Here is a 21,899-nt window from a genome sequence, read left to right as displayed (position 1 = left end):
TATTAATAGATCAGGAAGGCATGTGGCGCACACATTTCTATTGCACACACACACACACACACACACACACACACACATTAACCAGTGCGGCGAGGGGATGCGGTATATCTCCAAGAATAGGTCTCAGTGCAGCGCGAGCCTGCTGGTGGGAAGAGGGAGAAATGGAAAGAGATGAATACAGATTAGATGGGACAGAAACAGAGGATTTCAAACTGTGAAGCAGGAAGGGAGAGACGATGGAGGGGGAAATAAGAGAGAAGTATGTTAGTGATAGTTGGAGAAGGCCCACCCCCCCCCCCCCCCACCCACCGCTTAAACCCCTTCTGTTTCTCGTGTATATCTTTCCATCATGCAGCCCTCTTCTGTTTGCCCTCCCTCAATTTTTCTCGCCGACCAACAGCGATCACACTCTTCTTTCTAATCTGCTGCTCCTCTCCCCTGTGTGTGTGTGTGTGTGTGTGTGTGTGTGTGTGCGCGCGTGCGTGGGAGAGAGGGGAGGAGAGTGCGGATGGCGGATGGGCTTTTATCCTGTTGGAGAGGTTATTTGATTATCTCTGAGTAAAGAAGGTGGGCTTGAAGGAGGAGAGAGAAGGAAAGATGCAAGGTGAGAGAGGATGCGACAGAAAAAGGAGGGAGGAAGAGAAAGGAGGTGTGGCATCTGTAATGTAAAAAATTCAATATTGATGTTTTTTGTGTTGATTTTGGAGGTGAACCAACCGAGTGGCCAATATTGAGCTTTTGACAAATGGCTATTGACTCTTTCTGCTGCAGCTAATGATTAATTCATTATAAATGATCAGTTATATCAATCCTCAACTTTGCAGACTTGTAATGCACAGTGAAATGTCTTCGCTATATAACTTAAGATTCTCACACTGCATGGAAGTCCTCATACTCTCTAGGATTTTTAACCAGTTTGCCAGGGTCACAGGAAATATCAGACGTGATAAGAAATCATTCATGGGAACATAGACTGTATAATAAAAATGACGGCAAGAACCACTCGCAGGTAGTGAAGCCAAGATATTCAGAGCTCTTTTTCTGACAGGCTGCAGTCGGTCATAAACACTGCCTCTTCCGTGTTAGCAGATAGGACATTGTTTGAACATAAAATCCCATTGCACGTCGTATACATTATTCTCTAACCTGGTTTCATGATGATAGTTTTCATGCTGACGAGTGAGGCTCCTTTGGCGCTGTTCGACAGGATTATCAGAGCAGAGTGGAAACGGCAAGGAGAAAACATACACACTAACACAAGAGTCATTGAATGTTCATAACGGTGAGCTTCTGCTTCAAAATGACACAATAATCTATTCTGCTGGGATCTGTAGATCTGAGGGATCTTTGCCGTTTAAGCGTTCTTTTAAATGTAGATTTATGTTAGCGTTAGAAGTACATCATCAAAACTGCAGAAGGATCTCTCCTGCACAACTCTGACTGACATCAACAGCTCAATTGTCAGCACCCATGCAAGGTGGTATTTTGGCTTCATTTCCGTGCAACGGTGAGAGGCAGAGTTGTGTTGTCCATTCATTATACATTCTTTGGGTGAGAAAGAAAATTGCCTCACAATTGATAATTATTTTTAGGTTTTTTTTGCATTATCAGATCGTTAAATCTCTCTTTTTCTTTGATATATAGATATTTAAAATGAAATGAATGTATAAAATTCTCTAGTTCATGTTGTTCAAGTGTGCCTGGATGAGATTCCTCCTTAACCTCCAACATAGACGACATGCACAGCAGGAGCAGACTGCCTATCATTGTTGGAGGAACAAACTATTACATAGAGTCTCTGTTATGGAAGGTCCTGCTGGATACAGGGGTAAGTGTCATCAATGAACAACTCAAACACACCTCAGTTCATCCTCCAGACATGATTCATCTCATTTATGTACCATACCTGTATTTTCTTCATCTTCTCTTTTCACTGCTGAAATCAAGCAATATGCCAGGACACAGTGTATCCTGCTTTCAGTTCAAAGTGATCCTTAGATAAAAGATCAAATAAATAATGCACAATCAATTGATACAAATATTAATAAAGAATTCCTTATGTGTATTCTGCTTTTTCCTTTGTATTTATATTGCACATTATTTGTCCTCCAAATCTATGAACTGTGTTAGAAGAATATTTGAAGGATGCATTGATCAACTGTAAAGTGTAAATGTTATCCTTCCACAGCAGGAGAACGAGGAGTCAGGGGATGAGGAGAGGGCGCTCCCGACAGGAAGCTGGAGCTGGAGAAACTGGGAGGAGCTGAGTTACATAAACGGCTGACAGAGGTTGACCCCAAGATGGCCGCCATGTTGCATCCCAATGACAGACGCAAGATAGCCAGGTGATACTGGTGTATCTGTGACACTTGATGTCCAGTCAAATCAATCTGCAGTGCAGTCATCAATGTTTTTCTTTCTGGTAAACTCTGAATAGTTTAGACTTTAACTTTGAAAGAAATGTGAGTCTCTCTAAAATGATTTTTGGCAAACAAAATATAAAACAACATTATAATAAAGCAAAGAATGTTTTAATATAGTAAGCTATAGCAACAATTAATATTTACCTGTAATGAGCCATAAATAATAAGTTATAAAACAATCCTTCTACTTGTTTCCAGTATGTGTTAACAATGTTGTTTGGCTAGTTTTTTATACTTGCTAGCTAAAATGGACAGCTAACTGCAGAAAAAAAAAAACCCTTAACAAAAAACAAACATAAACAAAAGGCAACATAAGAGACACGTCTGTCTGTGAATATAGTGAGATGCTTAAGTAACTAATTAGTCAGAGGGGTTAGCTTGTTGCTCAAGCAAGCTACTTGCTAACCGTAATAAGTTTAGAGAATAAGTTTAAGTTGGATTGGTACTTGCTTTCAATCTGTGTGATATGATTGATTATGGGCGGCTGTGGCTCAGTGGTAAATTCGGTTGTCTTCAACTGGGAGTTTGGTCCTGTAGCCACATGTCGATGTGCCCATGGACAAGACGCCTAACCCCAAGTTACTTCTTCTGCTTTGTATAAATGTGTATGAATCAGATTAGCTGATATGGATGGCCGCTTTATCAAAGCAGCCTCTGCCATCAGTGTGTGAACAGGTGTGGATGCAGTGTAAAAGTGCTTTGAGTAATCAGAAGACTATAAAAGCGCTATACAAGCTCAAGTCCATTTACCATTTAATATTGAAATGCTGCATAAACCTGCAGCTTTGTTTTAAAAAATGAAAAATTCTCTTGAAACACCCAAACACAGATTGTATTATGTAACAGGAAGGGCCAACACCAGCTTTGTTGTCCCCTCAAAACAAACTCATTTCAAATTTTATGAAAATGAGTGTGTGAACCCCCATATTAGGAGGCTGTAGTCCTCCAAGCGGGCGACCCAGGTTCATATCCGACCTGAGGATCCTGTGTGTCAATCCCCACTCTTTCTCATTCTGACAGGCATAGAAAGCCCCAAAATAAACCTTTAAAAATAAATAAATATCATTTCATAATCGACCTTGTTATCACTTAAACACTTTTATATAACGTTTTTCTATAACACCTCTTACCTCTGTTTTTAAGTATAGGATTGAAGAAAGCACTCTGAACTGTGAGGATACCATGCTGTAAAGTGTTTCTGAGTGTCTTGATGTTCTGTGTCTATGCTTTCACGAGTGTCTCACGGTATTTAAGAGTTTCCTCAGGTTTTTTTTTTTTTTGCCTGATCATACAGCCTCCACCTGACATATGCAGCCGTCTGACACACACGTGGACACACTTGAGGTTTGATGAGTAGCAGCCTGCGTGCTCAGGGCTTTTATGCTAGCAGGTTAAGTTACCCCGCTCTTCTGGATGACAGGAGATGACAGGAATCATCTTTTTGTTTTAACCTCAGAGAGCAGCGAGGCACGGCTGTAGAATTCTATTTGGATTTGAATCCTTTTGAGGAAAAGAGTGACTTCAAATTATTTTTGTGCTTTGTTTCATCATAATTTGATATTTGTCTTATTATTCTTGTCTTTATTGTTGACATTTTGTTGATCATTTACTCCTAATAAGAGGTGACTGAGACATTCTTTTACACAAGATTTAATGGATGAATGGATGGTTGACTCCTCTTATTTCTTGAACCCACAGAGACCAGACACACAGGGACTGGGATGTAAACCTATGGCTTATTAGATCATAGACTTTTTATCAAACTGGGAAAAAAACAACCCAGAATTATTCATTTGGTTGTGTATGCACATAGTCTCAGTGGGAAAAGTACTGAATTTCACCTGAACGTGTCTGTTTGTGGGTTTGATATCTACAGGAGTCTTCAAATCCACGAGGAGACGGGCGTCCCGCACAGTCGCTGGCTGGAGGAGCAGAGAGGGCAGGAAGGGAGCGATGGGCTGGGAGGGCCGCTGAGATTCTCAGACCCTTGCATCTTCTGGTTGCACGCTGACATGGAGGGTAAGGAAGGGAGCATTGTATGGATTTCATTTTCTAAAGTTATTGCTATTTCACCCAAACAATAGAAATTGCAGTGTTGATATGGGCGCTTCAGTGCAGCATGAACTGTTTATATTTGTCTGCTCATATATCTCGTTCTGCTCCTCTGTAGCGCTTGACAAGAGGCTGGATGCTCGTGTGGATGACATGTTGTCTGCTGGACTGATAGCAGAGCTCAGAGACTTCCATGTCTGCTACAACCAGCAGAGAGTCCAGGGTGACAGGTATATCATTATTGGTTTTACATTTCCACTGTTCTAGACCCTGTACCTAAATGAATCATATGTCATTCCATATTTTATTTGTTGCACTGCTTTAACACTGTAGACTCACGATGGACAATTCCGTTCCTTCCATTACCCAAAAATGTCTGCTAAGAGAGGTGTCTGCTAATGTAGCGTCAAGCGGCTCACCTCATGCAGAGATTAGGAGGAGGTTAGAGTTTACATGTAATCTTTTTCTCCCTCTAATCCATTGTTTTCAAAATTGTAGTTCAAAGTAGGGCTGGGCGATGTGGCCTAAAAGAATCTTTAAATGAAAATCACCAAACTCGATTTAGATTTGTATCGTTTTTATCTCCTTCTCGAAAAACTGACTTGAAACATGTTTTGCTTTTATATGATCAATACATTTGTAGTAAAGTAACCTGAATTTCTCTTTAGGGGTTAATGTGCAAGCTGTAAACTTGTCTTTAAAAATGCTCTTATGCAGTTTTAGGGGACAGAAAAGTACAAATGAGGCAAAGCAACTTCAGCAAAAATATGTGTGGCTGGGTGGCTCATGGTTTGTGCCACTCTGTGGGAAGATAAGAGGGGGGATGACCTATGGGAGCCAAGAAAAAATCTTGATATTCCTTTTGGAAAATCCTTATTTTACAAAAATACGTTTTATCACTTTTATCGCCCAGCCCAAGTTGAAAGCCTAAATCGACTCTAATAAATTGCCTCAAGTGACACCACTTGAGGTGGTGGATAACACTTTTCACATTCCCCCTGGAGCCTCAAAAGATCCACTTTTCTTTTCCACTTATAAGTGCTCCCTCAACCTTTTAACAGTATTTGATGTGTAAAATTAGCACGTCCCTCTTCAACACCGTTAGCTCAACGTTGCATTATCCTCACTTCACACGGCCAAAAAACTCGGCCTACACATGGCATGTGTTGCCAGACGTTTTTTATTGTATCTCCTTTTATTTTTACCACAATGTCAACTGTGACCACCTTTAAAGACACAGAGTGGGATGGTAAGCCTGTTGTGTTTGGTGAAAGCGTGTGTTGTACTTGGCTTCTGCCCTGACGTCATTGCTTTTGAACATTACGAGGCAGTCTGAGAGTTCAGTGTCTGTGCAACAAGTTAAAGATCACATTCCCATCCTCCTATCTAAATTAATGATCCAGACATTCAGTCTGGTACCGACTTAACTCCTTTCTTCCATCTAACTGGGGTAATAAAAGTAAAGTGAACTCGGTCAAACATCTATCCAGTTATTTATTTCTCCCTCGCTGTCTGACAGGTCACTCTGTTCTGTACTCTGTTTGCTTCCCAAAGGCCTGGAGACCAGTTTAGACTCAGCCCACACTGCTGCGACTTAAGTTCAGATGGGACTGATATGTCTTTAGGATGTCCAGTGATTATTAATAATTGTACAGATAAGCCCACCTCATAGGACATTAGCACTACCAAGGGAGTCTGGTGATTTGTGCTTATTACCTCAGGGCCTTAGCTGAACACACTGAATGAATATCCTCTGGCCCAGGAACAAATACTTAATGTTATGTTGTCTGTTAAAGATGCTACTTGAGGATAATGATAATAGGATCAGGATTGCTGTGCTGTCTGTCTTACAATTACCCTTTTTTTTTCTTTTAGACATTTCTTGAACGGTAACCTCATGACTAGTAGCGTGGTTTGCTCGGTCACAGTATAAATTCACTCTTTCCTGAGTGCTTCATATGCTGCTGTGTCTAGGTGACTATAATGCAAAGATGTAGCAAGGACCTGGTAATAAATGCAATTTATGTGAAATCAATCCTTCTTGTAGAGGGATTTGTGACATTAAAATATGTATTCATCTGTTTGTGGTCCTCACTAACTAAAGTAGAAACAGGTACAATATGTTAGCTGTGAGTGTCTCTCGGCTGCAGATATTGATTGTGTGTGTGTGCGTGTGTGTGTGTGCGTGCGTGCGTGCGTGTGGGGTGGGTGTGGCTGCGGGCAGTTGATGCATTGGTGGAGTCATGCCCAGGAAGCTGCCAATTCCCTTCTTTCGTCCCTCCTTTCTCTCATCACCCCATCACCCCATCTCACCTCAAAACAGCAGCCTCCTCCTCCTCCATCTGCATCCTTTCTCTCTCTCTCTCTCTCTCTCTCTCTCTGCCTCCCTCCATCTCTGCCACTATTGCCCTCTCAGCAATCCGATCACCCAAGCACTTTACCCCCCCTCCTCTTTCTGTCTGTCTTTCTCTCCTCTTCCCCTTGTGTCTCCATCCCCTGCATGCTGCTGTGGCCAGACATCAAGGTCAAATCTCTCCCCTCCCTCCCTCCCTCCTTCCTTCCCTCCCTCTCCCTTTCTTTTCTCACCCTCCATTGACTCTACGTTTCCTGTGCTCTGTCGCTATTCTCAAATTTCTGTCTCTGCCCGTCTAGCCAGATTTATTTTTGTGATTTCCTCTTCTTGTTTCTGTAACAACAATCATTTATTGAACAAAAGAAGCCCCTTATTTCTAACATAAGGTTGTTTAACCTTGTGTTATCAAGTGCTGTACACAAAGACATTTTTAACCACAAGCAAACTAAATGAAAAGAAAAAAAACAGAAACACAGTTTGTATTAAAGTAAGTTTATCCATTCAAGTCAATTAAAAATAGAAACAAATATATACAGATTTCCAATTTACTTGGTGATTGTGAAAACCTAAACTAAAGGTTGTGGCTCAGGTAGAGTGGCCGTCTCATCCCCCAGCTCCTGCAGCAACATGAGTGTGTGAATGTGTGGGTGTGACATGCGGTCTTAAAGCGCTTTTAGTATTCAGAAGGCTAGAAAAGCGCCACACAAGCTCAAGTGCATTTACCATTCAAGTGTGTGGAATGTGGCAGCAAGAGTTTAGATTTTCATCATTAGAAAGCAATATATCTTTTTGCTGCATTTTGGTGTTTACTCTGCGTAGAACAGTGGAAGAGAGAAAAGAAATACAGGGAGGAGAAAGTTTGACGACATTCACCAATGAGCCACAGGCTGGAGCTGAGCCAGGGCCAATGTAGCGAGGACTTGGCAGCTAAACTTGAGCATATATGTATATATTATTACAAGTGTTATAGTCAGTAGAAAATATCTGAAGAGAGCTGTCCAGACAATTTCTAAAAAACTTTTGCCTTAAGATCAGAAACTGCTGTATTCGTTTACGACAGATTCAGGCGGAAATCTGTGAAGATAAAATATTATGTTTTTCTTGAAAGACAAATGCCACCACATGTGACCTGTACTCTATGAGCAATCAGTCCAAATTCAGTAAGGTCCAGGTCTGTGAAACCGACACTGATGGTGGAGCTGTTACTAAAGTCTGAAAAGGGACAGTTTGGCCTAAAAAAGGTAGGGATGCGATGAATTGGGGCGAGCTGGTCTGACATTGAAACAAACGTTCTTCGGGCTTCTGCCCCAGACCCCGTGCCACTCCAAAATGCACCCGTGGGCCCCTTTTGCATTTGTCATTCATTTTTTCTTTGAATGTCATTCTGCCGCTTGTTCTCCCCCGAAGGGCCTCACATCTGGTCAGACAGGGAAGGAGAGAGATAGGGGAGAAGGAGAGGGTGAAAGTGAGTCACCGCCGGGTGTCTACAAATGTCAAGTCTGAGACGGAAACTTTTTTTAAATCGATGATTAATGTTTTATTTCCTCTCCTCTCTGCTCCTCTCCAGTCAGGACTATCAACATGGGATTTTTCAGTCCATTGGTTTTAAGGAGTTCCATGACTACCTGACTGTTCCTGAAAGCAGCAGCCAGCAGGAGAAAGACGCGCTACGAGACAAAGGTCAGAGGATAACCTGATAAATGTCACAGGGATGAATTCAGATTCACCAGTTGACTGATCAAGCAGAAACGCCCCTTTTTTTCTCCATTTCACCCTTCTTATATAACAGCCTTCTTTGAACTTTCTCAGGTGTAGAAGCTTTGAAGATCGCTACAAGACGCTACGCCCGCAAACAGAACAAATGGGTCCGAAACCGCTTCCTTAAAAGTGAGTATCCCTTTCACACATCGGTTAATACGTGCTGGATTCAGTGTGTGTTTGTTCTCCAAATTCCAGAACTCTATAATAAGCACTCTCTTTTACAAGATGAGATTCATTCACTCCTTAGACACACAATAAGCCTTTCAGACATCTCATTGTGTTCCACGTTACAGTGTGTGGTGTGTGTGTGTGTATGTGCATATGTATGTGTCTGTGTGCACGCTGGTGTTCAGGTGATGTACCTTTATAAAACATGATTACGTGCTTTTTGTTTAAATTGCCAAAAATGAACAATTTCTACAAAATTATGTCAGATATGGAGAAGTAGCTTAGCGTGTTAGTTTAGCTTATCAGACTGGAGGAAACAGTGAGAAGCAGTGAGTCTGTCTTTTTTCAAGGTAAGGACATTTCCCTACCCGCCACTTTGAGTTTTGACTTTTAGATTTAAAAAAAAGATTTAAGTCTAGTTTAAAATCATCAACTGAGTGAGAGAGGCAACAAATTGTCAGTTACAGGATGGTCACGTATCCACACGCTAAGGCCCATTTGTTCACCTTTCCCAACCTTGGTGTCCCGACCCCTCGTGAGGTTACATGGAATTCAAATGGGGGTCACCTGGAAATTTGTATTTATTGATCAATAATAAATATATTGTATATTCAAATATAATGAACAAAGGCTACTGTGGGCCGTATAGCCAATGCCAAAACAAATAACTTTGAGAGTGTCTGTCGGTCTGTCAACCATTGTGGAGAAATATCATCCCAGCATTTCTTCCCGTCTACAATCAAATCGAAGAAAAAGCCTAAATGTGGTCTAAATTGATGTTAAACTAACGAACTGTTTCAAGATTGAAAACGAATCAACTTTAGATAAAAGCTGTTTGTGTTTTAGATGTCTGGGGTTGCCAGAGTTTTGCGAAAATTCAAATTGGGCTCACGAGCCAAAGAAGGTTGGAGACCAGTGCCCTAACTTTTCTGAGGTTGAAGCGTCTTCTTTAGCATACATTCATAAAGGTGCCGTCAATATTCTAATCTATCGCTCACCAAGAATGTATAAAAAAGGACTATTCTTAGTTTATATTAGTGCTGACAAGGTGTAAAAAAAATCATTTTATTAATGAACCACTTTGTGATTAATTAATCACGATCAATCACTTATATAAATAATTTCAGAAACATCTTTGCAGGGCAGACTTACTCCATTATGCTGTTTTGAGTTATTTCTAACATTAAAATTACTACATTCTCATCCTTATTTAGTGTTAATTTACAAACTACTTTTGCTTCCCTTTAGTTCACCTGCAACACCCTGGCACCCGCCCCACCTACACACAAGCACACAAACGAGCAAACACATAAGTGTACATAGAGAGATGTACTCAGGGATGCCTTAAAAAAAAAAAAGACGTGTTAATTTTTTGAAAGGCATTACTTTTTCTGTGATTAATTAACCATAATTAACGTGTTGTTAAGATCTAGTTTATAATTTGTCTACATAATCATGAACTACATATCCAAAATGTCATTTATGCTTAAAACCTGTGTATTTTTTATTACAACTAAAAATCGATTGATAACATTTCAATCGTAGAAATCCCCAGACTTATTCATTCACTGACACAAAATAAAAACAGATTTTATTCTGCTTTTGTTGGCTGAGGGTAGAATGTGTCAAGATCCATCTGCATGTTTACACCTGTAGTTGAAACCTTTGGATGATTTTTTCCCCAAGCACTAAGTCCTTTGTGGCACCAGTTGCATAAGAATGATCATTAGTGGTCGAATGATTCTGGTGCTGCAGTCTGCGGAAATGTACCCAACACAGCCAAAACCAACCAGCGTTGAGCAGGTGGTGATTTCCCACCCCGGTCACAACCTCTGGAAGCCAGGCGTGTTTTTAAATGTGTACAAAGCCTGGTTGTGTTTCTGTCTCAAATGGAAACCTGGCCTCTATGCCCCGCCAGGAGCATGCCCTGTAGTAACCCAGCCTCCTAATCCTGTTAGGCCCAAGTGGCTTAGGCCACTCCAGGCCCTAAACCTCAATACCCCTCATTCTGACTGCCTGCACACACCATATGGTCTTCATCATATGTGTGTGTGTGTGTGTTTCTGTTCCTTTTACATAAGCAGTAATCTGTCTGAAGTTGTCTGTGCTTTTGCACATATGCATGTGTTTCTGTCTGGGTGATGTGCCTCCGGACAGATCATATAACTTTTCCTGGTGACACCACATAGACTCGAGTCGGAGTGCAGCTGCTGCCAACATCAGGCTGAAGGTACATGTGGCGACAGATGAAATCTAATCCCTTTAAAGTCTAAAATTCTCTACCTTTTTTTTAGTCTCCCAGTAAATAACTAGCTGCAAATCTCCTAAATCATATTCCAATCGTTTTGTTTTCTTTACCTATTTGTTTAGATCGTCTAATTTAAACAAGAAGTAATACATTTTTGACATCTGATCGCACAGAAAACTGAAAGAGAAATAAAACACATTGATCAACAGAAGCAATAAATCAATTGTATCATGCTAGCCATTCATCAGACACAGAGAAACAGATTTTCCCAGCTGGCCGCCCCCTCAGCTTTGGTATTACATGAACTACTTTCTATGTTTGAAAGTATTCAAGTTTTACAGTTTATCGATGGTCCTTTACCAACTCTGCCCTTTGGTGCTTTTGTAGAGGAGATTGATCGCTCTAGTTCTTAAAGCCGGAAACTTTGTATTTCCCAGAGGATGTAAGGACAGTCTGCAAACTAAACAAATCTATTATGTATTTCATGATACTTGGTTCAGTTTTTCAGAGCTGCTAAAATCTTACAGTAAAATTCAGACATTTATCAAGTTGGTGGGCGGTCGGACTTCACATAAAGTCATGCATTTAAAAAAAAAAAGTGAAGCATTGGGTGTGTGTTCATGAATCAGTGAGACAGGGGAAAAGGATCAGGGAGGTTAAGAAATAGATCAGTGAGCATGAAGACGTTACAGCCCAATGATTTTATATATTATTATTTCAGTTTTAATGGTATGGTAAATTATTACAGCAAAAACTATTTGCGTCGTTTGTGGTGACAGCTGTTTGGTAAACAGAATAAAATATGCCATTTATTTTACGAGGGTAATCCCACTGGAATGTGGGCTTGCACATATATGAATTTCTAACTGTGTCTTGCAGCATTTAGGTTGCATAGTGTTACACTTAAAATTGATTCCTGTTCCCTTTTGTTTTTATCCTTCCTTTGTTATTTGCTGGACTTGTTTGTGAAATGCAGACTCGTTCAAGAGTGATATTGATCTGGTCAAGCTTCAAACTCACAGAAGCCATATTAACACTTAACCTGATTCAGAATGTAGTCCTCCAGATATCCATGGAACTACGTTTTGAAAATATTGTCAAAATTTTGCTCTTTTGTCTTATCAAAATAAATTACAACTGGTCTACATGTTTATCAAATCTCTACATTTAAGTTGGATAATCACATTTTTTCAAATGTTGTAATAGTCCTCCACCGATCTTGATAACGCTCGCACATAAAAACAAGCTCGAATAGAAACATAATCCTTCATGATAGTATCTATTTCAGGGATTCTTTCACTGTCAGAGCCTTGAAGTATTTGCAAATAGACAGTCTTCACCTTGTGTCCGCCTCTTGGACCTGATTGTCCTGTTTTGCTCTTTCAACCAGCTCATCCCACCTTTTCTGTCTGCATCAACTCAGTTCACCTCGCTCTCTGGCTGTGACTGCTGACCTCTTTTCTGTTTTGTCTGAGCCTCGCTCACACACACACGTACACACACACACACACACACACACACACATAAATGCCGGCACCTCAGCTGAGCAGGCTAATCTCTAAAAGCATTACAGAGCTGCCAGGAATTTTGCCCCGACCACACAAACTCTGGCAACAGGGTCACGGGGGGCTACGCAGACCAATCCTAGCACAAAGAGGGACTATGGTGGGTGAAAGGGAAAGACAAACTGGAAATGACAGAGGGCCTCAGTCAGGCAGGCACAATGAAGTCGGTTAAGTTGAGCTGAATGTTGACCGTAAATGCAAACATACAGAAAGACACTGATTCGCCTGCCATGAAGACACAAGCTTAACCCAGTTTAATGGTTCACTTTGTTTACCAGCGACTGTCAAGTAAAGGAGCAGGTGGGCGTTCTGTGAACTAAATACTTTTCGGCGGGATCCACGCTTCTTGATGGGCTCAACGTTGCTGTGGGGATTTAACTGCCAGGTTAGGCAGTTCAAATTAAAGCAAGCTTAATTTATCCTGCCTTTAACTGCGTCTGTACTAAGGTATGCACTCATAGGATCTCTGTGTGTGTTTGTGTGTGTGGTTTAATTAAAAGATTTAATCACCCATTGAGAAAATGGTAATTTGAGGTTATATTCATTTTAATAAGTGGCACATTTTATGCGCCCTCAGAGTTTCTTAATTTGTGTGAAAATACACACACACACACACACACACACACACTCTACATGTAACCAAGATATGCAGGTGTAGTTTGACGGAGGCATCGTGAGTGTTAAGTAACAGGGGTTTAGGTATCTAAGTCCCACGAGAGAGTGAGTGAGCGAGTGAGTGAGGGAGGGAGTGAGACAGACAGACAGACAGACAAAGAGAGAGTGACAGGAGCGATTCATGGTTGGATGGAGAGTGAAGGAAATCTGATCCAGGTGAGGCGACAGGTGTGTTGCGAGTTCACACCCTTGTCTTCTGGCTAGTGCAAAGGTTCATGTACACGCACCTCCACAAGTGTAACCTCCTCCTGTGGTCATCTGCCAAGACCTCTCAGTCACCTCCACTAGGTGGAGAGAGATGAGAAAGTGCTGCAGGAGCGGAGGATGACACATGGGGTTGAAAGAGAGACAGTAGCAGGTGTGTTTAAATCCAGGCGATAAGTGTTGATGAAATAGCCCGTTTGTTTTATAGGTAAGGAAGAACAAAGTGAAAAATGATGTGTTGTTGATGACGCTAGAGGTGCATTCTCCTGATTATATCCTGCTGCGTTCTAACATCAGCTCACTCTGACGTTCTATGGAAAAGAATACTAGGGTGCTCTAGGAGAATGGGCGACATACTAATGAGTGAACATACTACAATTTTACAAACCTAAAATTAACTTGGCATTTGCTTTTATCCAAAGCGTCATACCTCAGAGAGTAAGAAAAACACAAGCAAGGATCTAGAAAGGAAATGTCAGTAAGTGCAAACAAACAGCTGTAAGTCTAATCGGACACAGGTGCTGACAGGCATTGCACAGAGGCAAAGCACAACATCAACAGCTGTTCTTGAGAGTTCTAATCAGCATCAAAAACCATCTTGATTAACATCATTGTCATTATCAAACAAACCCATCATCATCATTTATATCATTAAGTGCTTAGGTGTTCATGAAAGAGCTGGGTCTTTACCTTTTTCTGAAAGGTACAAAGTGAGTCTGCAGATCAAATGGAGTTTGGTAGTTCGTTCCAACAATGGGGGCGACAGAGGAGAAGAGTCTAGTTAGAGCCTTTTTGTAAAGGTTGGATCAGACGCCTTTCATTTACAGAGCTTAGTGGGCAGGAGGGAGTGTAGACTTGGATGATAGTTAAGGTAAGGAGGAGCCATTTTTGTGGCTGTTTTGTAAGCAAGCAGCAGAGTTTTAAATTTGATGCAAGTATTAACTGGGAGCCAGTGGAGGACAGGAAGAGCTGGGTATCATCAGCATAGCAGTGATATCAGAAGCCATGAGAGCGGATTAGTGCACCAAGTGAGGTGGTGTATATGGAGAAGAGAAGGGGACTGAGCACTGACCCTTGAGGCACCCCTGTTGATATATGGACACAAGCAAGTGTGAAAGCACTAAATAGCTGACGCTAAGAACCACCATCACCCCATTGATTGCAAAAGCTGTAGAGATTACTATACCCATTTGTGTTTTAAGAGTTCGGGCTAATGATTAACACTTGAAAGTCATTTTTTATGATCCAACTTTTCAAAAACGTGAATTAATCTTATACAAGGTGACAGTTAGTTGCTGGAAAAAAAAGTTTTCTGTGCACCTCTATTTAGTTAATTGGATTAATGGGATTTTCCTTATTTGTGCTTTACAAATTTCAAGAAGGTCCTTAGATTTCATCAGTGTCACGGAAATATATTCATTGTTTTATTAGTAACTATACCACAGAAATAAGTAATTAGTTCTCCTTTTTTGTGAGGTGTATGTGTATGTAAACATAGGAGGTCAATATGGCGATATGTGTGTGACGTTTAATTCTACCACTGCTGTGGGCCTGGGAGAACAGTAAAGTTATTTTTAATGTGTACATACAAACTGACAATGAAAAAATAAACCAAAACTTGAATCTCAAATATTACCACTGACAAATAATCACCTACACATTAAAATTCCTTAAACCAAATGAATTAACCGTATGCAAAAATGTCATACATGGAAAACAGAAGGAGGCAAAAAAATTAAAAGAGGAACTTTATGAAAGAGAAACGGAGGCTGCTGAGTGAATAGAGCAGCTGTTTCAGTGTGGACGACAGCCAAAGAAGCACAGTTGGGCCAGCAGGGATGCCGCGCTGAGACTTGTAGTGGAGTTTTTATAGAAGAGCACGTACACGCGCACTTCCTCACTCAGCAAACATGGGGATAAATCAGCATATGACTCCTGGCCTGCTTGTTGCAACAGGTGGACTACTGTTGCAACACACACACACACATACACACACTCACACAACACTGGCTAGCAGCTGCTGGGCGACTAGAGAAGCTCTTTCTTGTTGGCAAAGCGATCTACCCTGTGTGCTTGAATGGCAACGCTCACTGTGTGTGTGTGTGTGTGTGTGTGTGTGTGTGTGTGTGTGTGTGTGTGTGTGTGTGTGTGTGTGTGTGTGTGTGTGTGTGTGTGTGTGTGTGTGTGTGTGTGTGTGTGTGTGTGTGTGTGTGTGTGTGTGTGTGTGTGTGTGGACCATCCTGCTCTTTGTCCTTGCAGCATTTCTTATCAACCCTCATTCACTGTGGAGTGGATTAAAAGAGTTGAATTTCACCAGACCCTAAACAAGTTTGCCACAGGGGGTTCTGTCCAGCATCTGGCAACCCACCTAACACTATCCGCCTTTTCTTTACCCCCACTTCACTCAGCTCAAGGGGAGGTTGGTAGTTGCAGTAGGGAATAATGTGAGGAGGGTGTGTGTTGAGAAAGATAAAAGAACAAAGTGAGGAGATAACGGCAACAGGAGAGCCGCCGGCAAGATGATTATTTAATAGAGCACCTAAGGGAGACTTCTGGCTGTGCATGTGCCATGTGGGTATGCCAGGTGACACTCGCCACCACCTGCCCGCTTTTGTGCCCAAAATACAAAAGACTTCCCCTCTGACACACAGAAACACACAGCGAAACCTGAGGCATTGATTAACATTCACTGATGTTTTCAAAAGAAGCACACTGACAAATTGACCCACTGTCTGACCGTGTAAACACACATGCCAAGCAGAGTTCTGGGATTACTTGTGTGCCCAGATGAAAACAAATAGGAAAACAAACATTGGCACACTAAATGGCTGCTGGTCCTGGAGTGTTTAAAAGCCTTAAGTAAGGGTCTTTGTTTTTACTTTGCCTTTATGTGTTTTGTCAGATTTATAAATAAGCAAAGCAAATTAAGCATCCTCGTCAACATTTGTCTTGGGGCGGCAGTAGCTTAGGGGGGCTGGTGACTAGAGAGGTGCCAGTTTACTTCCTTCCACCTGCCCTAAAGCAAGGCACCAAACCCCCAACTGCTTATGCACTCTTTTGTGTGCAGCCTCTCACTCTGGCTGTCGTCCTCTAGAGATGAATCAGTACAGTCAGCCTATGATCCAATAGGTACCTCCGTTTTTTACAACCCAAGGTCAGCCAGCTTACTTCATTCTGCATTTTTCAGGACATCTTTTTCTCAATTCTCCATCAGATTCAGAGGACCTCATTGTTGGAACAATTTACCCAACCCTTTATTGTTTTTACTTGGACTACATTAATAATATGTCTCTGTGTTACATGTTTCTCTTTAGGAGGGCCACTCGACAAGCCCCTCTGGGTTTATTTGGCTCCTCCAGCACATTTCTTTCAAAATGTATATTTTGTTAATTAACTAATCATTATGTACTGTCTGTTTTTTCATTGTTCTATTATGTTTGTTTTTTTTGTTTTTCTTTTTAAGTGCATTAAAATAAATGAAAAAATAAATGAATTAAATGTTAAGAAACAACAGTTTTTTTTAAATTCCAAAACTATTTCTTTATTTTACTTATAAGCAAAACAACTTTTCCATTTATACACAGTCGTGGTGTTTGGTGCAATTAAGTAGTGCCATGTCGACCCGCTGTACAAATAGGAAGATATTTCTGTATTTCACACAGAATCTGACCGTTAAGTGTTGATATTTCATCGCGCAGTAGTCTGTTTCAAATGCTGCTTCGTCTTTTCTCCGTTCACTCTCACCTCTTCTGCATCATGCAGGTTAACTGCTGTGTCTGCATGTGTAAAAAAGCAGTAGCTTCATGTTCGTAATGTTACAGCCTGCTGCAGCATGTTGCTGTAAACTTAGCCAAACTCTGCAAATGTTTCCATTTGAGTCACTTTCTCAACGCTGAAACTGAAATGTCCTCACACCACTGATTTGAGAGACAGCGGTGCTTTCTCATACTGCTGCCTCTCCTCACCACTCATCATCTCATCTCATCTCCCACTCATCATGTGAAATCTTACACCAGTATTGTCGGCTTCCCGCAACTTTAGTGCATAGTGATAGGATACTAAGTCGGGGGGGGGGGGGGGGGGGGGGTTCCTTATCCCAGCATGTGGACTGACAGACAAACCAACAGAGCCGATTCCAAGAGAAATACAACGCATGGATGCTAGTTGTATGCAAAATCAAGACTACTGCAATTCTCTAGCAGGTATTGTACCGTGGATGCCGGACCAAACGTTTCAATATTATATCGAGAATTGTTGCATCCCTATCGTCCACACTGAGCCTCAAACTCCTGTACATGTGTGAAGCATCATCGTCTCAACAACAGTGTTAAATTGAACTTCCCCTTTGAGGGATCAATAAAAAAAAAAGGATATCAAAGCTTGTCTGTTTAAGAAAAAGAATGAAACTGTCTTATTGTGAAGGGCCTGATGGTATAATAAAATCAAATTTAGCCCATGAGGAGTTGAAATGCGGCTTGTGCCAAGGACCAAGCCAAAGTTAAAGTTTATTGCTGTCAGGCGAGGCTGTGTGAACGTGCTCATTGTTTCCACACACTTTATTCCTCTGGCAGAGTCAATACAGTTTGTTGTACTGATGATAAGATGATACAGTCACCACGCCTTGTTCCTCTGTAATAATGAAGTCCCAGACAGTTCCCAACAGACTTAAGTAATTCTAGTCTACATTGTGTCCGCTCCCGCCAACTCCACAGCCCTGTCTGTATGTGCGAAGGATTAAGACATAATTGAGTTGACCAGCTTTGGCTTGCAGGTTAATTAGATATATTTGCATACCTTTTTGTACATCACACATTTGTGTGTAATGAAAAACATGATATGAACATATTCTGCTTTGTGCCATTTTTAAATATTTAGCTATACAAGCAGTTTGGATTGTACAGACATTCACTGCCCTCAGAAGAGATCCCTGATTCTTTTTTTTAAGTCACTGACTATTTCCTCCAGTGCTCATCAGGTCAAAAGTTTAATTTCTGACACTATGATTAGTGCTAAAAAGGTGCGATTGCTAACATACTAAACTAAGATAGAAAACATTGTCAACATAATGTCTGCTTAACATTAGCGTAAAGCCATATTTTCTATGTTAGTGTGCTGTCATTAGCTTTTAGCTCAGAGCACTGAAGTGATCATCTTCCTGAAGACTATGAAAATCATCCACATATCCGCCGGATTCAAAAGTTTCCCTAATTTTACCAGGACTAAGTTCCTCATATAACCCCACTTTAAAAATCCTAACTATTCCTGTAATGCAAAAATATAAATCCATGGATAAGCTGCTTAAGTCACGTTTAACACGTTGCTTGTTTTCTTGAAATAATGTTTTTTTGTTTTTGCTTGACCGCTTCAGTTTCCAGTATTTTCTGCTCATATATGTTGTGTTTTGTAGTTTTTTTAGTTAATGTAGGTGCTGCGTTCATTTAGTTTAACTATCTTATGTGCAGTTGGAATTGCTTTAGTTCACTTTTGATTTGCACACACCTTTAATTCTTGTTCTTGTGTTTTTGAATCAATTCAGTGGAAGTGGTCCTTGATGCAGATGGGCAGACAATGTAGACAGATGCTTCCACAGACAGACAGACAGATACACAGACCGACAAGCAGGGCAGGGACTGGTGCTGCTGTTTAGTGCTGAGGCCTGGCCTGGAGACTGCTGACTGATGCAAAATAGAAACGCGGGGGTGGAAAAGTTACAGGGAGGGAGAGAGAGAGGGAGTGAGTGAAAGCTGAAGCGAGACTGCTGGCTAGAGCGAGGGAGAGAAAGAGACGGCGCAGAAAAGTGGGAGGATGAAGGGAGAGAGGGAGAGACATTATCGAGCCAGTGTGAGTCAGCAGGTTGACAGAGCTCCAGGGTGCGGCTCCAGCACATCACTGCTACCTTTTTAAAAATATATTTATATATATATTCTGAACGGGATCCATTGGAAAGTCTGCAATCGTCTGATTAAAAATGAATTATTGTAGAGCCTGTTAGTTTCTTTTAAGATGTCAAAAAAAAAAACAGCATCATGGTTATGAAGTGAAAATGTCACACGCTACATAGAATCAGCGACTTGCATCAATGTCGACCTCTTTCATCTGGTGGATAATGCAGCTCATTTGATGACTTAAGGAGGCTTACATTTATCAGTATAGGCCTGCTGGTCGTTCGTGAGAAAATACAAACTCAAACACACTGTAAAGAAAAACTGTAAGCTTTACTGCATGTGCAATAAAAAAAAAAAAAAAACATGGAAACACTGAACAAAATTAATGGCTCTTAAAAGCCTTTATTGCATTTTTTGTAGTGGCCTTTGTTGGCCTTGTAAAATGCATAATGTGTAATAACTGTGCATTTGATCTGTGTGTGTGTGTGTGTGTGTGTGTGTGTGTGCAGGACCGGGAGACAACGTACCCGTGGTGTATGGCCTGGATGTGACGGACGTGTCGCGGTGGGAGGAGACAGTCCTGAACCCTGCACTGCAGATACTGGACAGCCTCAGTAAGGTGGGGCCTCAGTGGTCTGATGGTCTGAACCAGCTGCCTCCAGTCAGACCTTCCATCCACTGTTTGGATACAACCAATTGCATACTTTCTTATTAATACCTTTTGTTCCTCTACTCTTTTATTTTTTATTTTTGGTGCTCCTATAATTTTATTTTCCTTAACTTGCCTCTTATTTAACATTTCTTCCTTTTTCCTGCATCCTGATTATATCCCCTCCTTGTTTCATTTACTCTTTAAAGTTTCCTTCCAGTGTTTATTTCCATTTATCACTCTCTTCCTTCTCTATTTTGTCTCTTTCATTTTGTTTTCTATTCTATCTCTGTCCTGATTTTTCCCGCCTCATCCTCCTGGAATTCTGTTATTCTCAAAACTATTTTTGTTTTTTCATTCACTCATCTCACATGACTCTGGCCTTGCTTCGCTTTGTTTGCGTATCATAGACAATATCAACAGACAATCAACAGACAATATTCAATAGATGTTCTCTGTCTCAATTACCACTTATGAGTTCCTGTTGATTTCCTGACCACAAGTAGCAGCAAGTTTGTTTTTTTACAAATGATATGAAGTGTTTGTTATTAAAAAGTTCATTACAGACAGGTGCAAACAAACACTTATGCATCAATGAAGGCAGTGATGAAGAAAATAGCTAGCTATCAAATGTGACTTAAAACAATGCATTCATTAAAGCACCCTCAAGAAAAAAAATCATCAAAGATTTGTCTGATTTTAAGAGTAAAGACAATATTTTCTTATCTGAAAGCTGAATTTATGTTATCCTTAAACAGAAAATCTATGCAGGGAATCGTTCTGACTTTATTACCAAATCGTGAAGTAAAACAATTTGTCTTCATTAAATCAGGGTGAGGAGCCAGCTGTTGCACCAATCAGAGTCCAGGGGGCGGAGCAGAGAAACAAACGGAGCCGCCATTCATGTGACCTGTGTGACAAAGTGATCATCGGTGATTTGGAGTGGACAGGTGGGTCGGTCACTACATGAAAACATGATCATCAATCACAATCACGTGCACTTAGTTCGATGTAGTAATGCCCAAAAGAGTGATGCAAAGCCTTGTAAAGAAATGTAAGAATATGATCCCTGAGATGAAACAGTTTATTCATTTTATTTTTTTTTACCTGCAGCTCACCTGAAGTCAAAAAAGCATCACTATCATGTAAGGAAGAAGAGGAAGTCTGAACCACCTTCTGACCAATCCCAGGTTACCACTGCACTTCCTGACTCTGCTGCACAGATCTCAGAGAGTCGCTCAAAAGTCTCTAATGCCGCCGTCGCCCCCTCTCAGGAGTCGTCCAAGGACATCAGGACATCACAGCAGGAAGTACCTGTGACTTTGTAAGAGTTGTTCAGACTCTGAGCTACATTCATCTTCATGTTGTTATCAACTGGATGTTTTCTTATAGGGCTGCTTTTTTTAAAAGTATTTGTCCTTTATTCTGGTGTTCAGTCCTTTTTATTGTAAAAAATGGCTTCCCATTGAAGTGAATGAAGACCTGTTAAGCCCTGTAGAGGAATTCAATAATGTTGATCCTCGCTGAATGCAAAGAACTCCAATTCCAAGGGACTTTTCAAAGTATTAGAATAATCTTTCATTTAATTTGTACTTGTTCAAGAGTATGGATCCTTGAACTTGTACAGCAGAGATGATGACGATCATGGCAATTCAACATCGTGGACTGACAAAGAAAAACGTCAACATTTTTATGGCGTGTGCAGCCAAGGACGGATTTTACCTTCTATATTTTTTTCTAACTTTGCTGATTGTGCCTTAAATAGATATTTCATACTGTTGCTTCCAACTACATGTCTGACATATTGAGTGTTTTAAGTTGAAGTTTTTTTTCTTTGTCTGTAACCCGACCATCATGCACTTTATGCATCCCATTGGTTCTAAAAATGTTCAATAAACCAAAAGGACTAAACGTTT

General features: G+C 40.8%; 1 protein-coding gene across 1 annotated transcript in view; it reads left to right on the top strand.

Moving 5' to 3' along the window:
• The window catches only part of trit1 (tRNA isopentenyltransferase 1), a gene marked incomplete in the record, with an annotated part of 38,583 nt that extends 16,684 nt beyond the window's left edge, over positions 1 to 21,899 (top strand). The window contains 9 exon segments of the mRNA XM_065948536.1: positions 1,734 to 1,832; positions 2,189 to 2,345; positions 4,300 to 4,442; positions 4,594 to 4,705; positions 8,396 to 8,508; positions 8,638 to 8,715; positions 19,844 to 19,953; positions 20,816 to 20,933; positions 21,097 to 21,899. Of these exon segments, the coding sequence (XP_065804608.1) occupies positions 1,734 to 1,832; positions 2,189 to 2,345; positions 4,300 to 4,442; positions 4,594 to 4,705; positions 8,396 to 8,508; positions 8,638 to 8,715; positions 19,844 to 19,953; positions 20,816 to 20,933; positions 21,097 to 21,311 (1,145 nt within the window).

This window comes from Labrus bergylta, chromosome 19, assembly GCF_963930695.1.
Source record: "Labrus bergylta chromosome 19, fLabBer1.1, whole genome shotgun sequence".
Lineage (NCBI taxonomy): Eukaryota > Metazoa > Chordata > Actinopteri > Labriformes > Labridae > Labrus > Labrus bergylta.
This window is presented reverse-complemented; position numbering and strand designations above follow the sequence as displayed.